Source organism: Pollachius pollachius (assembly GCF_949987615.1).
Source record: "Pollachius pollachius genome assembly, chromosome: 7".
Classification (NCBI taxonomy): domain Eukaryota; kingdom Metazoa; phylum Chordata; class Actinopteri; order Gadiformes; family Gadidae; genus Pollachius; species Pollachius pollachius.
Genome location: NC_136940.1, coordinates 5,555,597 through 5,576,437, shown reverse-complemented (window position 1 = coordinate 5,576,437; position 20,841 = coordinate 5,555,597). Strand labels below are relative to the sequence as shown.

Genomic DNA, 20,841 nt, shown 5'->3' with positions numbered 1-20,841 from the left:
GATACAGGCGATCAAAGGCAATGAGATTAGATACCTGAACTAGCTCTGCTTTCTCCTCACAGCCTCACTAGTGAAACAGGATAGGGTTAACCAATCCTCAGATAGGTCAGTAGCACACCTTCTCTATTGAAGTTTCCTGAAGCTATCTCTTCCAAATACACTCTTTTCAACCACCAAGCCACCCTGCCTGGCCTCAACTTCAGCAGCTCTTGAGAGTTTTTTTTTGCCCCAACATCTGAACATTTCCACCCATATTCTCAAGCATTCCTCAGTATTTCTCCCTAAACAAAGCAACCCTTCACCAGATAGCCATCCATCTGTGTAGGGATCTGGGGGAGCTGCTATTGTAGGTTGGTCTCTGTGGTAACAAGCCATTAAACCAGCCACGCTAGAGTTGTAACACACACACACACACACACACACACACACACACACACACACACACACACACACACACACACACACACACACACACACACACACACACAAACTCTCTGAGACCCTCCTTATTATTTGGGTTAATCTTTTCCTGCTCAAAAGAAGAAAAAAAAGATGACCCTGAGTTTGTACAACATATAGTACTAGCGAGGAGGAGTAGAAGAAGCATCAATCACCCCAGACCTAATTTCGCACATGACATGACCCCGGTAGCGGACTCCATTTTGGATCTGGAGCCAGGGAATGAGCTGATCCCAGCCGGTCGATAGGCTGGTTGTTCCTCAAATTGGAAAAAGAAAGAAAATGAAATTGGCCCCATACACCGAAACACACTGGTAGACGACTGGTAGATATTTTGGAGGGTTCCTTTTTTCTGTTGCAAATGGATAGCGCTGATGCAGCTTGAATCTACCAACGGATGGATGTAAACAGTCTGATTATTATGTGAGCCTAGTCCACATAGCAAAAGTGTAGCAATCTGCGGAGCAATCAAAACAGATTTTTATCCAAAAATAGTTTGGGGATGTTAAAAGTAGAAGAAAAAAAATAGACAGATCTGGAATTTTCTCAAGAGGACAATATGTTTTTGCTTTTCAACCAAGCGCATTCGCTAATTCACTATTGATTGGCCGGTGTTCTCTTAACAAATACGGCGCGCCCATATTTGAAAATAAATCACAGCCGAGCCAAGGCCAGACTGATAATCACTGCGAAACGCAATCACAAACTTCAGTATCTGGATGGTTTCACAAGGCTGGTTTATCGGAGCTCTGAGACGCGCAGGCGAGAAAGGCCCCATTCAGTCCAACTCAATCGTCCCCGTTGTTAAATGACATAACAGTTGCCACTCTCACTCATACTGGACACTTGTGTGTGTGTGTGTGTGTGTGTGAATGTCGATACGAGCCTATGGGTAGCTCTGTATGTACGTCGATAGAACCACATCATTAAGGGAGTGTCTATGTATGTGGATGATATCCCCGTTTGTTTGGGGAGTGCGTGCCTGTGGATCCAACCAGGTGGCTTGGCACGTTAATCCGTCAGCCAGGGCAGGGGTTCCGCCCGCTCGCATGTCGATGGGACCCCATGGTTCTGTGGGTTGGGACGATGTCTTAGGGGGGCTTCTGGCTAATGAGTGGATGTGTGTGTGTGTTCCAGTTGATCAGCTGGTGGTGGATGCAGCCAAGGACAAGAGAGACATGGAACAGAAGCACTCGACCATCCAGCAAAAGGTACACACACGTTTATTCTATCTCCTTTCCTGTTATTGTTGTATTGCTTTCTTAAGAGAGCACTGTCTAGTACGGGCAAACTGGGAACGGACATGATGTTGAGGCTTCTCAACGAAACCTTGTTCAATAAAAGAAAACATTGAAGTTAACACACACACACACACACACACACCTACACACACACACCTACACACACACACACACACACACACACACACACGTCAGCTGATAGACTACATACACTTACTAGAATAGGGATCCAGGTACTTTCTGACCCCCCTTGGGCGCATCCAAAGCCTCTCTGATTGCACTCAGGCCCTGGCATTAAAAGTAAAGCCAGAGGGCTCCGCTCTGATATTACTTTACCGTCTCCCTGTCCCCCCTGGAGGCAGACTATCTTATCTTGCTCTCACCATGTGTCAGATCAACCCGTGACCCCTGTGTGCTCAGGACTATGTCGTATGACTCACCAGTCCAGTTCTTGGAGATCAACAGTTGGGGAAAAAGGCAAGAAACGGCTTAGGGCTAAACCGCAGAGCTCTGTTGAATCCGTGTCACACTCGCTCCAATGGCCTGACACACTGTAGAGGTTTTAAGTTAACTGAAAATTGTATATCTCATTCACTGTGCAAATTACTTCTTTCAGACGTCTACAATCTCTCTGAAATGGTCCATGGCCTTAGTTATCGTTTAAACACTGAGGGAGCTGTAATACAATACAATTTGGTTACTGAAACTACTATTCATTAAACTACCAAGTTTGTGCTGTTATGCTTCGCAAGGGGAACTCCCTTTTAAGAGTATTGGATAGGATCGTTTGCATATCTCATCAGGGATTGGCCCCCTTCCAGCAAACTATGGATCTAAAGGGGCCAATTGGGGCGCAGGGGCGTGGCTGGGGTACGCACCGCTGAGCTCCTGAGGTATAAGGTGCTCCGCGGGGCGATCTCAGTCGCTGACAGTAATACATTATTGACGGCTTCACGGAAGCGTGGTGGCGACGCTTCCAAACAAAGGGGATGGGTTTCAGCTGCAGCCGGACTTCAGACGCCCAAGTCATGTCCAGTCCCATCGGAAAAACACTAATAGGGTCACCAAGTCAACTCCCTCACTCTATGGTTGAAATGGGTAATTTCTCTCAAAATGAGGTGAAAAGTATCCAATTATAAGGCTGCGTGAGGTTGGCCCATCTCTATATGGGTATCGCTGGGCATCTGTCTGTCTGTGTGTCTGTCCTGTGACTGCCTCTCGGTGTCTCCCTGTGTTCCATCTCCCCCCCCCCCTTTTCTAATGTTGTTTTCTTCCATTCTTATGTTTTATATTTTATTCTGTCTTGTCCTTCACTGTCTCCTCCCATTTCCAACAGCATCCCTTCCTCCCTTCCCTCCCTCCCTCCCTCCCTCCTCCCCTCCCTCCCTCTCTCCCTCCCCTCCCTCCCTCCCTCCCTCTCTCCCTCCCTCCCTCCCTCCCTCCCTCCCTCCCTCCCTCCCTCCCTTAGATGCTCGGTGCCTGATCCCCGCCACTGTTTGTCCTTGAACACATAGTTCCCCACACTGCCCCTCCCCCCCGACCCCCCTCCACTCCCCCCTTTCTCCACACGCTATTTTTAAACTGTCTGACTCGCATGCTTGTTCTCCCCTTCAACTCTCGCTCTGTCTCTCCTTGCCTCTCCTTATGTCTCTCTGTAGCGTGGTGTACATCAGCACCCCCTAACCAAAGCTCTGCTCTCTCCTTCCCTTCCTCTGTCACTCTGCGCCCTCTCCAGGCTGCTCTGCAGGTAAGCCCCATTTTCCTCCTATTTAACACCCCCCCCCCTTCTTCCTTCCTTCCTTCCTGCTCTCCTGTCCCGTATCGAGTGTCGCGTTCTCCACCTTGAACAACGCTGGCGGTACTCTTGCTGAGTGTGTGTGTGTGTGTGTGTGTGTGTGTGTGTGTGTCACCCCCTTGCCGAGCTAAGGCAGATCGCTTCCTGCCTCAAGCGTGCCGGTGCTTGTCGAGTGTTGGACGTGTTATCCCTGGCTTTGCATTGCTTCAAAATGCTGTCAGCCCGGAAGGTCATTCATACCACGAACGCTGTCGATGGGAGGCATTTCACCCAGCTCATTGGACCAGGATCGTCCCGTCAGGTTATGATTTGGAAGAATCATAGTCTCCTGTCGATTTGATGGTGGGACACATGTGCACACGTGCACAGACTGGTCCTGTGCACGTGTGCACACCCTACATTTAACCTACGTCAACCGGTCGATGGCTCACCATGCAATGTTGCGGCATGCCTCAAGGGGCCGTTTGACCTGTGATGTCTTTGCTCTTTTCTCTGTCTGCATCCTCCAGCCCTAGAGCGCACGTGTGTGAAGTGTGGGTATTTAGGGCTTTGAAGGAACACACAGGAATAGACATCCTTATTTATTACCATGGTGAGGACATTATGTGTGCAGGATTAATGTGCGGTACATTCATTGGGACTGTATAGATAGCACACACTCTCACAGAGCAGTGTACAGTAAGGATGCTGGGAAGGGGGTTAGTGCCTTGCTCAAGGGCACTGCATCTAATGAATGGTGGTGTATTCATGTTCAGTTTAGCTCTTGTCCGCCTGGGTGAATTCTCTGAGCTCTGGTAGCTCTGTCCCCAGCGAGCAGAGAACTGTCGGGATGCGTTATAGCTCCAGGCATTGTGGTGCTGGATCTGTCCGAACGTATATAAAACACAAGGAGGGGAATGGCTCCAACACGACCAAGAACAGATCCTCATCAGTCTGGAGGAATGCCTTATGGGTCATGAGTCATGACCTGTGCACCATTCAATCCGACGTTTATCTGAGGTTTCAGGGCAGATGAGCAGCTGGGAATTGTAGTCTGAGTTTATTCTGTTGGTTTATTCATGCCTGTAGGGCAGGGCCAGAGCTGTAGTAATGCTAGGAACAGACACGGGAGAGAGCCTCCTTAAACTAAAGTCACTATAAATGTTTGATGTTTAGTTAACCTAACCCTGCTGTGACACACACGCACGGACGCACACACACACACACACACACACACACACACACACACACACACACACACACACACACACACACACACACACACACACACACACACACACACACACACACACACACACACAGAGGGTGATTACAGAGTGTGCGTATAGGAGGATGGGCTAGGTTGGACGATGACGAGGAGGAAATTTGCGCACACACACACTGGCACACGAGAGGAATGCTTGCTCGGAAGAGGAGCCGGTTTGCTGAGGCTAACGGTGTCTCTCAGTGAGATGCAGTAAGCAGGGACGCTTAGCAGAAGCTAATGCTCGTTAGCTTCACCTGCTACCACACACACACATGCATGTAGGCCAGTTGCTAGAAAGATGAGGATATTCAGCCGCTTTCACTATGTTTGGTATCTGGTGAGTGCAATACAAATATTATTTTTTTTTTGCATTGTTTTTTTGGTGCGTGTGTGATGATACCGAATATACAGATGTTAGCTACAAAGTTGTATGTTTGTATTCATAGATAAAAGCATAGGTCCAGCTTTACATTGTGTTCTATGACAACTCGTCCTAGAAAGTAGCATCGCTACGCTATCGCCACGATTCATGATGCCTTGCTGTAAGGAACACATACATTCTTCTTCTTTTGTGCCTTTCTCTGTCCTTCTATCTGTCCATCGTCGTGCGTGTGTGTACTCGTACAACGTCTTCAGGAAACGACAGAGACTTTACCTGACGGACGCAGGTTCTGTGCTTGGACCACGTCTGTACGTACAGTAGCCCCTTCACCTCTGACCCCCAGAGCTCATCACCCCCCCCCCCCCCCCCCCCCATTGTGTGACCACACCCGTGTTGTGTGCAGTGTGTGTTCAGACCGATGCACATTTTGGTGTGTTTCGGCTCACCGCTGAAACGCCATGGGTGGGAAATGTGTTCCGGTTCCATGGCATGGATTTCAATGGTTGTTTGTGTTGTTTGGGATTTGTTGTTGTTTTTGTTGTTGTTGACCAATAATTCAAGTTTTGGGTTTTTAACACACACTCCTTGTTGTTTGTTTCGCTGGGATGCTCACCAATAATGACAGTCTTTGAACGGAGGAGATTTTCCTTAATCTGTCTCCTCTCCCGTTTTTTGAGATTTGAAGATTTGTTAGTTTTCAGTTTGAATACGGGTCTTTATGTCTCTTCTGCGGTGACATAGTGGATGCTTTATCCCTTTTATTTGACATCCATTTTTTATTTTCGGGTGGAGACTTTGTTCCTTCACCCTCTGGTTGAGGTGCAGGTCAGCTGGCTTAAAGCACAGCCCTGGAACGGTCAGGGCTAATGACATTCACGCTAAGGGGCTCTGCAGCTCTAGTCACAACGGAACTGTCGCCAGGATACCACACTAAATCAGCCACTATCTCTCCAATCACGCTTCCTTCTGTAGTCTGTCCCCTTTTGTCCCTTCCGTCCTTGATTTTGAAAGCCAGAGAAGAATTTGGTTTCCTGAGAAACTTGTCAGAACAAGTTGCCTATAAATCGTATCTGAAATTAATATTGCACTTAAAACGTTTTTCCTTTAGACCGTTTCATGTTTGCCCTTCCGCTGCTGCCAGCACTGTGTGTGTGTGTGTGTGTGTGTGTGTGTGTGTGTGTGTGTGTGTGTGTGTGTGTGTGTGTGTGTGTGTGTGTGTGTGTGTGTGTGTGTGTGTGTGGCATGTTGCACAGCAGTATAATGAATGCATGCCGCTGTGTGCATCCATGTATCCAATGTGCATTATATAACTCGAAACATAGGTTTTGGCCCTTGAGTGTGTTGTGATCATGTCGGGTCCCTTCTGACGTATAATTCTGAGAAAACTTGATGGATCGGAACTAGGCAGTGCCCTTACACAGAATGAAATAGTCCACCGGGTACACCCTCGACTAGAAATCCAGATTTAAAAACATGACGTAGCCTTATCGTAATGTTTATACCAACGATATCTGGAATTTCCGCTCACTAGGAAGTAAACAGGAAATGATTGCCTGCAGAGATAAAACAACCTCAATATACTTGGTTATGGATGTTTACTGCGCTTGAAGAGTCTTGAAATATCGGTGTGAAGATTTAAAATTGAGGAGTAAATCTGCATTCATTGCAAGAGGAAATGTTAACAGTATTACAAGAAATGTTATCTGGGATTTATTGTTGTGGTTAGATTCATTATAGTCAGATCAAAGCTGAGTGAAATATACAATAAATATCAAATGTTTACTAGAAAATGCCATTTCTGAAGGAATTGCTGTGTGAATCCTGGCTGGTGAAAGGCTGACGCTAAACTGGATTGCTGGCTTTTAGTGGTTTGTGACATTTTAAGGGTTAATTTGAAAGTAAGTTTAAACAGAGTTCAAACATTTAAAGTCTGAATGGTTAAGCATAACAATATAAACTCACAAACCATTGAAGAGAATGTAAAATAGTTGACAAAAAGGGAAATAAAGTTAAACAAATGGCTAAACTTAGGTTGTACATTTTGGACCTAGGCCTAGAATTAGAAGTATAATTATAAGTAGTAGAGAAGTATGATTGCCCAATTATAAGTCTGATACAAGACTTAGATCAGTCTCTACTTATTGCAGTTAATATTAGAATGATATTAACAAAGGTGAGACATTAATGGTTGCAGCTTGGACATTTGTTTCCATCTAGTTTGTGGAGTTAAGGTCAAAAAATGATAAGGCTTATGATGTAGGAATCTGTGGAGTCTCAGCTTTCAGTGTAGCATTTAGAAACATAACCCCATGCCTGTACAAGTATAAAAGATATTGAAAATCTGTTTAGATCATCATAAGATCAAAATCATGTCGATGATTTGCTAAATGTTTGGTTTAAAGGTTGAAAATTGACCGAGTTGTGAAGTCTGAAGTCTGCCCAGTGACTTAAATTATAAAAATAAAGTTGAATATTTTAAACGTATATACAACTTTTATATTTAATTAAAATGAAATTGTGTTTATAGAACAGTTGTAGCAGTTGACTCCAACACAAGCTTCCAATTATTCCAATTTGAATGGAGTGTCTAGGCGGAAAACGTGGAAGTAATTGTGGCACGAATTTTGATGAAGAACACAATTTGTTCAAAACCTAAATCATCTGTGCTAGTTCTCGCGTTAGCATCAGAAGCTCAGTAGTAGCTGTCACTTCCTGTACCAGAGAGGCAGGGAGCGCTTTGGTTTCACTGGGAGATGAGGTAATTGGATCCATCACGTGAGCCAGGAAAGGCCATGGATGTTTCCAGAAGCTTGGGGACGACTAAACCCTGATGCTGGCAAACTCTTGAAAAATAAACCGATACACCAGGAGCTAGGATTGGTTGTCAAGGGGCCCCCAGGTGTGGGTAATGTGAGCTTAGCTGGAGCTGGCACACACACACACACACACACACACACACACACACACACACACACACACACACACACACACACACACACACACACACACACACACACACACACACACACACACACACACACACACACACACACACACACACGTACGTACAGCCATACCGTTAGTGCTTTAGGGATGGTAGGCTGGTAACGAGCATGAGCAGGATGATCTAATGACAACACAACAGAGGCTTGGGTTTCTGCTCTCTGGAGCAGAGAGAGAGGGAGGGATGGAAAAAACCGAGGGAGTAGATGAGGAACAGATAGGGAGGTCAGAGGAGCGAGGGACAAAGAAAAGTGACACCGGAAGAAAGAGTGAGCAGGAGGGTTAAAAAGTGGACAGGGAGAGAGTAGGCCTGCCAAACAAACAGCTACAGGTACAGTCTGCTGGTGGGATGCACGTGTGTGGACCAGTGTGGGCTCATTTGGTGACGAAATGAAATCAGTTGGTGAAGTTGGATTCAGGAAATAGTGCGATGGAAAAATCCTCTTCAATCTCTACGTATTTATTTTACGCTATTACATTTGAGTAAAATAACATAAGAAAACGGTTGTTCTTTTACTTCAGCCTGACGAATATGCTGCACTAAAAAATCGAATTAGATAAAAACGTTGACGGAACAAAATAGTATTAGAACCGCTGGGGAGAAGGCAGTAAGGCTAGGTCTAACTGTGAAGAATGGAGGTCTTTCCATAGCCTGGGGGGGGCCGCAGCATGTGACTAACTGGCATGAACCGTGACCACGCTGAGTGTGTCTTTAGTGCTGTACCAGGGATATGATGCTGTGGCGTTAAATGGAGACTGACTTCAAAGTAAGAGTTCCATTTCATTGCTCAGATGCTCCTGCTTTTAGAGGAAGTATTTTCCCCAGGGGACCAGTGACATCACATAAACCTGGGTGCGGTATTGGTTGTACTCATTCCAAGACACGAACTTAAGGGACCCTTACCATGCTGTATTGGTTGCACACATCCAAGACAATAAGTTAAGGGACCCTTAGCATGACCCTTGCCTCCATTTTGTAAATGAAAAAAGAAAAATTTGAATGTAGCAAATGTGTATTTGTGTGTGTGTGACATTCCCTTACGCTGCTGTGTAGACTTTAACAGGGTGTATTTATAAAAGCCGTCCTCGCCCAGTAGATGTGTTCCCCTGGATGGAACAGTCATGGTGTGGTGGCCGGCTGGCTCTGCCTGGTCCCCACCCCCTGGCTCCTGGGGGGGGGATCGGGGGCCGCTGTGCAGCTCAAGGTCGCTGTGTTAAGAGCCGACGGGTGGCTCTATGTTTTAAGTGCAGAGTCACATCTTCCATCCCCTGCCCCCCCCCCATCTCTTACAGCCTAAGGCAGGCCTGCTCGCAGCAGAGATAAACATCCATTAACCTACATTCATATTTAGTAATATCTCTCCCATGTCTCTCCCTCCTCTTGCTCCTCTCCTCGCCCCACTTGTTCTTTCCTCTGTATCTCTTCTTTCTTTGTTTTTTCTCTTTTAATCCGTTTCCTTATTTCTTCCTCTTCTTCCTTCGCTTATCTTTTTCTTTCTTCTCGTCGATTTGTCTCTCTCTTTCTTTCTCTTTCTCTTTTATTTCTCGGTCTCTCTGGGTCTCTTTCGTTCAATCTCTCTCGGTCTCTGTCGCTCTCACTCCCTTTCTGTCTCTCTCTGTCTCTCTTGTCTGTCTCTCTCTCTCTCCGTCTCTGTGTCTCTCTCTCTCTCAGGACTTCTCGAATGACGACACCAAGCTGGAGTACAATGTTGATGCAGAGAAGGGCATCGCCATGGAGGGATACCTGTTCAAAAGAGCCAGCAATGCTTTCAAAACATGGAACAGGTGAGGACACAGTGCGGCCGGTCCCTTCAGCTTCGGCACACTGTCTGATGCCCTGTAACACTGACCCAGTCCTCCCCCTCAATGGGTAGTGGACGCCTTACTCCCTTTCATCATTCCTACTACGGGTGATTAACCCTGACCTCCTAGTCGGTTATTTGTACACTTAGCCCCTGAAACCTTTCCCCTGTGTGGGATTGAACTAGCCATGGTCTGCGTCCTCAAACTTATTTCCAAGTCATTGTTCTACCTTTCGGTTGGAGAACATGAACTAACTGTAACTGAAGTATCTTGGCCGTCGAGCAGAACAGCATCTATTCTGGCTACCTCAAGAATGGGACCATGCTGTATTGTGTGGGGGAAATAAATAACGTACATGTTTTTATTCTACCTTGTGATTCAGGCGATGGTTCTCTATCCAAAACAACCAGCTAGTCTACCAGAAGAAGTTCAAGGTAGGACCTCTTCCCTTGAGTGTGTGTGTGTGTCCGTGCAGTGTGTGTGTGTGGGACTAACGCTGGGTACCCGGTCCCCAGGACACCCCCACGGTGGTGGTGGAGGACCTGAGGCTGTGCACGGTGAAGCACTGCGAGGACGTGGAGCGACGCTTCTGCTTCGAGGTAGTGTCCCCCACTAAGTGAGTACACACACACACACACACACACACACACACACACACACACACACACACACACACACACACACACACACACACACACACACACACACACACACGTGAATACACACACGGACTTGAATACACACACATGTTAGTACACACACACCCGTCTATAACTAGACACAAACATGTGTGTACACCCACAACGCATGCACGGGAATACCCACCCTGAAAAATAAACACACATTGTGAGATAGTATTTGACGTACTTCTGCAGCGATTAAGTGACGTGTGTTAATGTGTTTGTTTGTGTATTTGCAGGAGCTGTATGATGCAGGCGGACTCTGAGAAACTGAGGCAGGCCTGGATCAAAGCGGTCCAGAACAGCATCGCCACCGCCTTCCGCGAGAGAGGAGACGAGGAAGAGGTGAGTCACTCACTCACTCACTCACTCACTCTCTAACTTACTCTATCTCTCACTCTCTCACTCACTCACTCACTCACTCACTCTATCTCTCACTCTCTCTCTCACTCACTCACTCACTCGCTCGCTCACTCACTCACTCACTCACTCACTCACTCACTCACTCACTCACTCGCTCACTCATTCACTCACTCACTCACTCACTCACTCACTCACTCTGTCTCTCACTATCTCACTCACTCGCTCGCTCGCTCGCTCACTCACTCAGTCACTCACTCAGTCTCTCACTCTCTCACTCACTCACTCACTCACTCTCTCACTCTCTAACTTACTCACTTACTCACTCACTCACTCTCTAACTCACTCATTCACTCACTCACTCACTCACTCACTCTCTCACTCTCTAACTCACTCTCTAACTCACTCACTCTCTAACTCACTCACTCTCTAACTCACTCACTCTCTAACTCACTCACTCTCTAACTCACTCACTCTCTAACTCACTCACTCTCTAACTCACTCACTCTCTAACTCACTCACTCTCTAACTCACTCGCTCACTTACTCACTCACTCACTCTCTTACTCACTCACTCACTCACTCACTCACTCACTCTCTCACTCTCTCACTCTCTAACTCACTCTCTAACTCACTCTCACTCACTCACTCACTCGCTCGCTCACTCACTCTCAGACAACGTGTCAATAACCGGGCTCCGCGGTACAGCTCTCTGGACGGACTGACAGACGTGTTCCCCCTCCCCCAGAAGCTGGACAGGAGGGCGTCTACGTCCACAGGCAGCCTCGACTCCGGCGGCGAGACCAAGGAGAAGCCCCTGAAGGGGGAGAGCGCCCTGCAGAAGGTGCTGACCATCCCCGGGAACTCCTGCTGCTGTGACTGCGGGCAGCCGGACCCCCGCTGGGCCAGCATCAACCTGGGCATCACGCTCTGCATCCAGTGCTCCGGCATCCACAGGTACAGCACTGCAGTACCGTTACGCTGCACGTAACGCTGGACTGTATGCGCATGTTGTACCAGGTACTGTAAAGGGCCCGTTTTGAATCTTAATTACGAAGGTAGACAGGGTACTCTTCGTTTGAAGGCTACCCTTCATTTCATTCCTTCTGTGTAGTTTCTTGATTTTGCAACAAAAAAAAAGTGTATGGAGCATGATTGCCACCTGGTGGTCAAAAAGTCGAATTGCAGCCTCTTGCGTGACGGGGATGAAAGGGGAAACCAAAAAAACGTACACTATCTTTTTTTTTTGAACGTTTGTTTCTGCAGGAGCCTTGGGGTCCATTTCTCCAAGGTGCGGTCTCTGACTCTGGACACCTGGGAACCTGAGCTTCTCAAGGTGGGGGACACCAGTGGGTTGGGGGGAGGGGGGGGGGGGGGGGGGGGGGGGGGGGGTCTGACACTGATTCTGACACTGATTCTGACACCTGTCACTCACAGATTCACGGGTTTTCATGCATTTCGTCTCTCTCTGTTCCCGTGCGGTTCCCAGCTGATGTGTGGACTAGGGAACCAGGTGGTCAACGGTATCTTCGAGGCTCGTAGAGAGGAGCTGGTTGCCCGGAAACCACAGCCTGGAGACCCCAGGTAAACCTCCTCCACCACCCCCACCTCAGGCAGCTTAAGGCAGGCTATGTCGGTTCAGCTCTGAACAGGGGTGCTTTTACTTGCAAAAGAGATATATCAAATTAAATAGGGTTTAATAGGGATAGAATCTTAATTTCCGAAATAGAAAATAGAGGGAATTTACCATGTAGAAAGATAAAATGCAGGCACTGCTGCAAGAAGTACAGGAGAAGAAGTAATAGAAATATATTCATATTTACGTAAATCGTTATTTGCATAAAATTATAATCTCTATTGCATGTGTGTGCAGTAATACAACAAGTAGAGGAATCCAGTGTTAAGCCCGTTGTAAGAACGGGAATTCAATGAATTCCAATGTCTCTCTGTGGTACAATAGGATTCAATTAAATTCTCTCTCTTGCGCCTGAGAGAGAGAGGTTCATGGAGGGAATGCACTCCATCATGCCTCAAAAGATAAGCGGGTAGTTTCTTAAATCCCAAACGGGGAGTGGACGGTGCCACAGCAGACAGCTCAGCGCGGCCCAAGGGAAAGCTGTGCAACTGACCTCCCCCCCGGCCCACAGGCTGGACATCGAGGCCTACATCAAGGCCAAGTACGTGGACCGGCGGTTCGTGCGGCGGCCGTCGGACGAGGAGCTCCGCACCAAAGTGGTGGCCCTCAGCAAGCAGGAGAAGAGGCTGAGCAGCACCAACGACCGTCTTCCCCCCCGTCCTCCCCCCCCCACCCCCAAGCTGAGGCCCGCCTCCAGCGCCTCGGGAAAGTCGGGTCAGTTCACGGGCTTTTTTTTTTTTTTTTAAGCTAGAGATGACGGCCGATCCGGAGTCGGGTGTGCGGGGTTGAGAGGCCGACCCGACGGAGGTTTCTAGAAACCGTGATATCGTCTGGGTCAGGGGTCAAAGGGTCGAGCCTGGAGAATGGGTAGGCAGGTTGGTAGTTGTACTTGCTTCTTATTTGTAGCCGGTAAACACTCACACTTTAAAGTGTCTCATAGTTGTTTGTTGTGTTGTTTTATGCTTGCTTGGTTGCTAGATGTATTATTAGTATAATTGCTATTATTATGAAGCTGAGTCTTGCACTTCAAAGCCCTTTTGCTTTTTAAATGAAAAACAAAAGTGGAAAACAACAACCACTACTGGAAAATGTCAATTAAAATAGACATCCACAAGAGATAGAATTGTGGCCTGCCAATGTGTTATTGTGCTTTTCACACATGGTTGATTGTTTGCCTTTTGCTATTGTTTCAGTCGACCATTCCCACGACACACACACAAACACACGTTGAAGGTCCTCAGAAGTACAGAGGATTGGTGTCCCTGGTTTCCATTCAGGAAACGGTTGTTGTAATGGAGATGTTGCTTTTATTCAAAAGAACATCGCAACACCCTCTGTCTCCTGTGGCCTCATGCTTTTTGTCTCCTTGAGTATAGCTGAGCTCCTAGACTAACTTCCTGTGCTTCACCCTTCCTGCTCTCTTTTTCTCTCTCTTTCTCTCTCTCTCCGTTCCCTCCTCTCAATCCTTGTCTTCTTCAATCTCTACCTCTGTCTGTTCTCTGGCTGCCCTGCGCTTTCCGTCTAACCCCCTCTTCATCCCTGCCTTCCTCTAACCCCCCCACCCCCCCCCCCCCCCAACACCTGTAACCTCATCCCCTCGGCCCTTTGACCCCCGACCTTCCCCCATCCTTTGCGTAGTTGGAGCCAGTGGCCGTCGTGACTCTCTCTTCTGTGCCGACGAACTCGACTCGCTATTCTCCTACTTTGACACTTCCTCCAAGCTGAGGAACAGTAAGTACTGAAAGCTTGATGTTTCGACACCCCCCCCCCCCCCATCCCTACGCCTCCGCCTCTTCCTCGCTCATCTTTCCATTTTTACTCACTGCTCGGGGCTGTCGACTAACATCCCATCCAAACCCACCCCTCCACCCCCTTCCTTTCAGGACCTCCGATGGGCCATTCCCCTCCCGTCGGTCCCAGTGTGGAGCGTACCATCCGCTCTGCGCCGGGGGCGCTCTCACCTCAGTCATTGTGGTTCATGTGCGGTCGTCCGGGCTGTTGTTGTGTCATACGTTTGGTGTTTTGCAGGGAGCCTGCCTCAGCTGCTGAAGAGGCGGTGAAGGGTTTGGGGTTTGACACGGGGTGGCGCTCGGTTCAAAATATTAGGAACGCTCTGATGTCACCGGGTTTCAGAGTCTGAAATTGGGAGAAAGATCTGAAACTGGCGGCTGAAAAGCTGATTATGGTTCCACGTCGTTGCAACGCAATGAGCACGCAGACGCTTCGACGCAGTCGTGAACCTGTTTTGGTTCTGCGTCGGGTTTGAGTGAGCGGACCAATCACAGCCCTTGCTGCTAACCTTGCGCCTCCACGCAAGGTTAAAATGTTTGGGAGGCGCACGTCATGCCCTTGCCGTGGACGCAAGGAGGGTCCGCATGGACGTCATGGGTCCGTAAACCCCCTTGCGTTGCGTCGAGGTGGAACCATAATCAGCCCTTAGGACCCGAAGCAACAAAAGCCGAACCAAAACAAAACAGACTTCAACTAAACGTCTTGCCTTTGGTGACACGAAAATATTAGACCAAAGGAGTTCCTAATATTTTTTTTAGAGCTTGCTTTCTCCAGAACACGTCTTGCCGGTAGTGACCGCGGCTGTTGTGTTGTTTCGCAGTCAGAAGTGCAGACAGCGGCATTCAGAACAGCGCCGATGGCAGCAGGGAGATGCTGGCTGACACACCCTCTACTAACAGCCTGGCAGACACAGGTTGGCACGCTCTCACCAAACACTCACACAGACGTCTCAGGGAGGAACTGATCAATAGCTTTGTGTTGATGGACCTGTTGATCATTAAACTGAACCCAGGGTAATCAGGGTTCATGTTTGTGTTGTAAAGCATCTGATGAACCAGATAAACAGCAGCACTGTTTGGATGTCCCATCTGCTCAGAAGCGTAAACTGTTGTAGTATGATTCTCAAGTGTACTCGTAGCTCCAGCATATTAATGACTTTATAAAACGGTGCTGCATATTTGTTACATAATGACTCACCGTATTGCAAGACTTGCACGATTTTTTGATCCTGATCCAAATCTCAACTTTAAGGCACAAAGTTCTGTTTTAAATATGGACTCAAATTGCCAACGCATGCTGCTGCACGAGTTACCTGTGAGCAACAGTTTTCTTTCAGTTACCTGGTTACCGAAATACAGACTGTAACAGGATTGACACGCTCACAGTGTCAATCAAACGTCCTGGCAACACCCCCGCCAAATCAGATTCTGACCAGGGGGAGTGGCTTACACAAGAGAGCGAGAGAGGGGGGGGGGGCGTGACTCCCCAATCACGATGACCTCCTGTGCTTCCCCCAGATCCCCCGGAGGCCCCTCCCATGGCCATGCCTGCGGTGCTGCCCCCCGCCTCGCCCTGCAGGGAGCCGGTGTTCTACGAGCCCAAGGACTGCAGCGCGGGCCTGCAGCTGTACTGGGCGGCGGGGGCCTGCAGCCTGCCCGACATGGCCGAGGCCCTGGCCCACGGGGCCCCCGTCAACTGGGTGAACACGGAGGACCAGAAGCGCACGCCGCTCATCATGGCCGTGCAGGGGGTGAGCCACAGCGTAGGGAGGCTTTTACTTTGAAAGACTGGTTTAGAGAGATGGGCCGATAAATTTTGGGTGAATTAAGGATGAGGCCATTCAAAGAGCTCACGTGTTATGGAATATCTGCATGTTTTTCACTGTTTCTATCTTTGCTTTCTTATTTATTATCTAGCCCCACTGTATTTTATCACTAATGGCCAGTAGTTAATTCAACAAAAGGGGGTGGGCTCAGTATCCGCTGGTCAATACATACCATTCATAACTGCCGGTCCTAACTGCCGACCACAAACAAATAAGAGTTTGCACATATTGGCCATGATGCAAGGGCCTCTGGCCTTTAGGTAAACATCTCCCTCCGTTGTTGTAAGGAATTTTGCATTGCAGAGATGGGGTGAGGCTGTGTTAAAAGGCTCTGGGAAACTGTAAACTCATTCTGCCAGATAGGAGACAGATGTATGCTTACATAGGTTACTTTCTACAACGATAGCATGCTTTTTTGCACTTAGAAGCCTCATCTTATCCAGACGCAATGTCCCATAAAGGAATTGCCATGAGAAACACCTGCATGCTTTGTTAAAAAAGATACTTGTGTAAACTAATTTAACGTTGGGTCATGTGAATCAAAGTCACGTGGGCTGATTTCCATTGGGGGACTGTAATGGGGTAATACTGGTTTTCGCCTGCAGGGGTCGCTGGTCACCTGTGAGTTCCTGCTCCAGAACGCAGCCAACGTGAACCAGCAGGACGCCCAGGGGCGGGCCCCCCTCCACCACGCCACCATCCTGGGTCACACGGGGTGAGAGATGCCTGCCCCCCTCCCTTCAGAAGGTTCACTAGGAACCAAACCACTGACCATCATTCATCCATGTTCATAAACCCAATCTAATCAGTTCATTTTCTATAAGCCAAGGAATATTTACTACTGCGAAATAAGGCCAATACTCATAAATATAGTATTTATAACTCAACGGTAATGAAGGGTATTTTGTTTTATGTATCAATTTACAATTACTGTACTTTAAGTATAACCATGCTCTATATAACTACTATGCTCTACGACTAATGAACTACCTAGTACTCTACCACTGTATTGACCACCCCCCCCCTCCTTGTTGCTTCAATCCAGACAGGTTTGTTTATTCCTGAAACGAGGAGCCAATCAAAACGCGGCAGACATGGAGGAGAAGACCCCTCTGTCCATGGCCGTGGAGGCCGCCAACGCCGACATCGTCACCCTGTAAGCACCGTGTTCATGTACTCACTTTGAATAAGTTGTGTCTGTGTCAAGGCCTCGGTTTACCGTCACTGACTCCATCAGTACACGGCAGTGTTTCCCGACCTCTTTGGTCTTAAGTACCCCCCACACTCAACCACTCAGATACCCCATCTTCGGTACCATCAAGCTTCAAATGTTTTCCTTTTAGCTAACATTATGCCATTATCCTTTAGTATCATTATCAATATTTTGGTGGCTTAAGGGTTTAGGCGAAAATCGTATTGGTCTCTCAACCGATATGACCGTTATTCAACAAATTCAACGAGTAGGAACATTTCAATTGTTTAATTTTCTTTTGGTTTGTTTGAGTGTAGCAAAGAAAACTTCATTCCCCCTGGACCCTGCTCACGCAGCCCTTTAGGGTGCGCGGAACCCAGGTTGGGAATCACTGACCCACGGTTGAACCTAGTCCCATGTCATCGTGACCGACACTGTGCTTCCCCCCCCCCTCCCCCACAGGCTGCGGCTGGCCAAGATGAACGAGGAGATGCGAGAGGCGGAGGGCTACAGTCCCGCAGGTCAATACCCCTCCCACAGCCCCACCGAGATGCAGTACAGGAAGTGCATGCAGGAGTTCATTAGCCTGCAGCTCGACCGACCCTAGGCGTCGCACATGCAAGAGCGCAACCACACACGCGCACACACACACACACACACATGCATCCGAAGCAAACACGCATGCACACACTCACGTATACTACACAACACAACACAACAGACACGTTTCAGAGGTGAGTGCAGCTCTTGTGATTGGGTGGGGGGTGAAACTCCCAAACACTAGAATCTAACCAGAAAGAGAGGCGGCATCAATCGCATTTGATTGGCCAAAATCCAATGTTGTTGACACAATGGTTAGCCAATCAGAATGGACAACTGCTGTCTTAGTGTCTGCCGTTTAATAAGTAGATTATTCGACTCATGATGAAACAGAGAACTGTTCTGCTGTTACAACGTGCTGCTGCTGTAAGGTTTGAAAAGCGAGACAGTGAGTTTGTACTGTGGTCTGGTCTCACTCTCCTCTACTGTGTGTTTTCATCCTGTGTCTCATACGCCACATCCAGCCTGACGCTGGGTTCTCTCTCTGTGTGTGTGTGTGTGTGTGTGTGTGTGTGTGTGTGTGTGTGTGTGTGTGTGTGTGTGTGTGTGTGTGTGTGTGTGTGTGTGTGTGTGTGTGTGTGTGTGTGTGTGTTAGCACTTGAGACAGTTGCCAGGCTCAGCTCATGTTGCCAGGGGGATAAGCCATCCCCTCATCAAGATAGAATAAATCCCCAAATCATTGTTTTCAAAGTGAAACCTCTTGTATTTGAGAGGTCGAATGCACAATGCATTCATTGTACCCTGGATGATAGGTTAGAAAATGTACTCCTGTAACCATGATGGTAGATACATGGACTAAATATATTTTATATAAAAGGGAGAAAAATGGATGAACAATGTTTTGGAGAACTACGTCTTATGGCTGTTAAGAGTATTGGAGAGGAGTGTGTGGGACATCAAATACCTGTCACCTGTTAAGTCATAATGTCATTCAAAAGCAAACTATCCAGGTTACCAGCTAACTGCCAACAGAGACACCAACACCTCCTGAGGATACATCTGTCTATCTGGCAATATTCCTTACTATTGAATGACTTAGGATTTTTAAAGACGTGAGCGTTATGTCACTCTCTCGATGCAATCTGCAGACCTCAGAGACTTATTTATGCACATTCCTTTCCAACAGGTATGCAAATATCTGGTCTTCTTTCTTTTAAAGTGGTCGTGCGGTTCGATTTTCAGCAACTCATGTTTAACGTTTTCGTTTTTTTTTTGTGCCGCACCGACCATATCTCCAAAACTATGCGTATCCCCGTGATGTCGTCACGAGAGAAAAAAAAAAAGATCTATTTTAAACTACTGAATATGTATTGATAATCCCAGAAACCGTGTAAGCATAAATAACTGTTGTAAACTGCGTGTATATACAGTATATCTATATATTCTGTCAGGGGCAGAGCGGGCGAGAGACTGTGGCAGGGGCAATGTATTTCCTGTGTGTCTCGGGACACACTTTGCACAAGAGTGAGAGTTAAGAAGGTTGTGTGTTGCATCTTGTAAGGGTCCTTATGTGTGTTACCGTGTTGTGTTGATCCATTGTGAGGGCTGTGTATGAGATTGTTAAGTCAGCCTGGTAAAAGTTGTATCTGCTAATAGGCCTAAGGCATGAGGTCCCCCAGAATTGTAAAATGTCATGGTTTCTTTTTTTGTTTTGAAGAAGAAAAAGGAGTCAGACTTAAGTCCACATTTAAGTCCAGACACCTCCATTAAGTGCAATAGAAAATGTCATTTCTAGCCATGTAGAGACTTAGAGAGAATCAACCTGATAGTTTATGCAATCCTTTATCTCAATTGGTTGGTGGCTTTACAGAGAAAAAAACGTAACTAAATGGTTCACAAAGACGTTCAAGAACTACGGACTGAATGAACCCCTATTCCATCACCTGTACCCTATGATTAGCCATACCCCTAAACACTGTTGGTTGTTTCATTTGGGACAAAGGCACTTTGATTTAACCAATATGCTTACTAATTGTGTCCCTGGTCTAAATGTGTAATGTTGATGTTGTCAGAACTTGGAAAGGAAGTTTTAGCACCAGCCCCAAATATGTGTGTTGGGTCAAAGTACCTTGTCAATGGCGACATGAGTTGGACGTCTGTTGCTCTTGCACTTACCTGAATCGACCACAAGAGGGGGCTGGTGAAACTCCCTATATGTTCTGTTGTTACCGAAGATGATTTGAAGTGCACTCTGGGCCTATTGGTCAAAACAGCTGGTTTACTGTTAAGTCTTCGTGGTGGAAAGAAACGTAATAATACACTGTTTTAGTTGAAATGGAGTACCTTTCACCAAATGTTAAATGTTGTATTCTGTAGGCAGCTATCCATTCGGTAAAATGATGTTCAGGAAGTAGTACCAGTCTCTCTTGTGACACTTCCTGTCGAGTGTTGAAGAGACCAGGGGGTCTGCATATAAACCTGTATGTGATGTGGTTGTTTTAATGTGAAATGGGAACTATTCTGACCGTTAGTGCCTTAAAGGTCCCATGTTTATTGTTTTGCTTTTAAATACAACAACCAAAGTTTACTGCTTATTTAAGTGGATGTTTACAAGCCAACTTTATTGAACTTGTACGAATCAATTGGATAAACATTAAGACCTATTGGATAAACCATTTCAATCTAGAACAATACACAACACATGTTGCTCAATCGGACCTGCTCGATTGGCTTGTCTTTCAAAAGATACTTGGGCGAACCAGCATGTCACACGATGAATCGAGACTCCGACACACACACGGGCATAGAGGGCTGCTTGAGCCGAGCGAAGGGGGACCTTTAAGGCCAACAGGTAGCGCCGATAGCTGGGTTCAGGCGGGAGCGCTGTGT

General features: G+C 47.3%; 1 protein-coding gene across 1 annotated transcript in view; it reads left to right on the top strand.

Moving 5' to 3' along the window:
• Nucleotides 1-20,841, top strand: part of LOC307077995 (arf-GAP with coiled-coil, ANK repeat and PH domain-containing protein 2-like) — a 48,315-nt gene that overhangs the window by 23,942 nt on the left and 3,532 nt on the right. Inside the window, exons 9-23 of the mRNA XM_079739525.1 lie at nucleotides 1,605-1,670; nucleotides 9,799-9,911; nucleotides 10,312-10,363; nucleotides 10,445-10,545; nucleotides 10,849-10,954; nucleotides 11,717-11,925; nucleotides 12,235-12,304; nucleotides 12,458-12,552; nucleotides 13,116-13,318; nucleotides 14,243-14,335; nucleotides 15,216-15,308; nucleotides 15,913-16,145; nucleotides 16,826-16,935; nucleotides 17,266-17,376; nucleotides 17,875-17,933. Coding sequence (XP_079595651.1) covers nucleotides 1,605-1,670; nucleotides 9,799-9,911; nucleotides 10,312-10,363; nucleotides 10,445-10,545; nucleotides 10,849-10,954; nucleotides 11,717-11,925; nucleotides 12,235-12,304; nucleotides 12,458-12,552; nucleotides 13,116-13,318; nucleotides 14,243-14,335; nucleotides 15,216-15,308; nucleotides 15,913-16,145; nucleotides 16,826-16,935; nucleotides 17,266-17,376; nucleotides 17,875-17,933 — 1,714 coding nt within the window. The remainder of the gene's footprint in view (nucleotides 1-1,604; nucleotides 1,671-9,798; nucleotides 9,912-10,311; nucleotides 10,364-10,444; nucleotides 10,546-10,848; nucleotides 10,955-11,716; nucleotides 11,926-12,234; nucleotides 12,305-12,457; nucleotides 12,553-13,115; nucleotides 13,319-14,242; nucleotides 14,336-15,215; nucleotides 15,309-15,912; nucleotides 16,146-16,825; nucleotides 16,936-17,265; nucleotides 17,377-17,874; nucleotides 17,934-20,841) is intronic.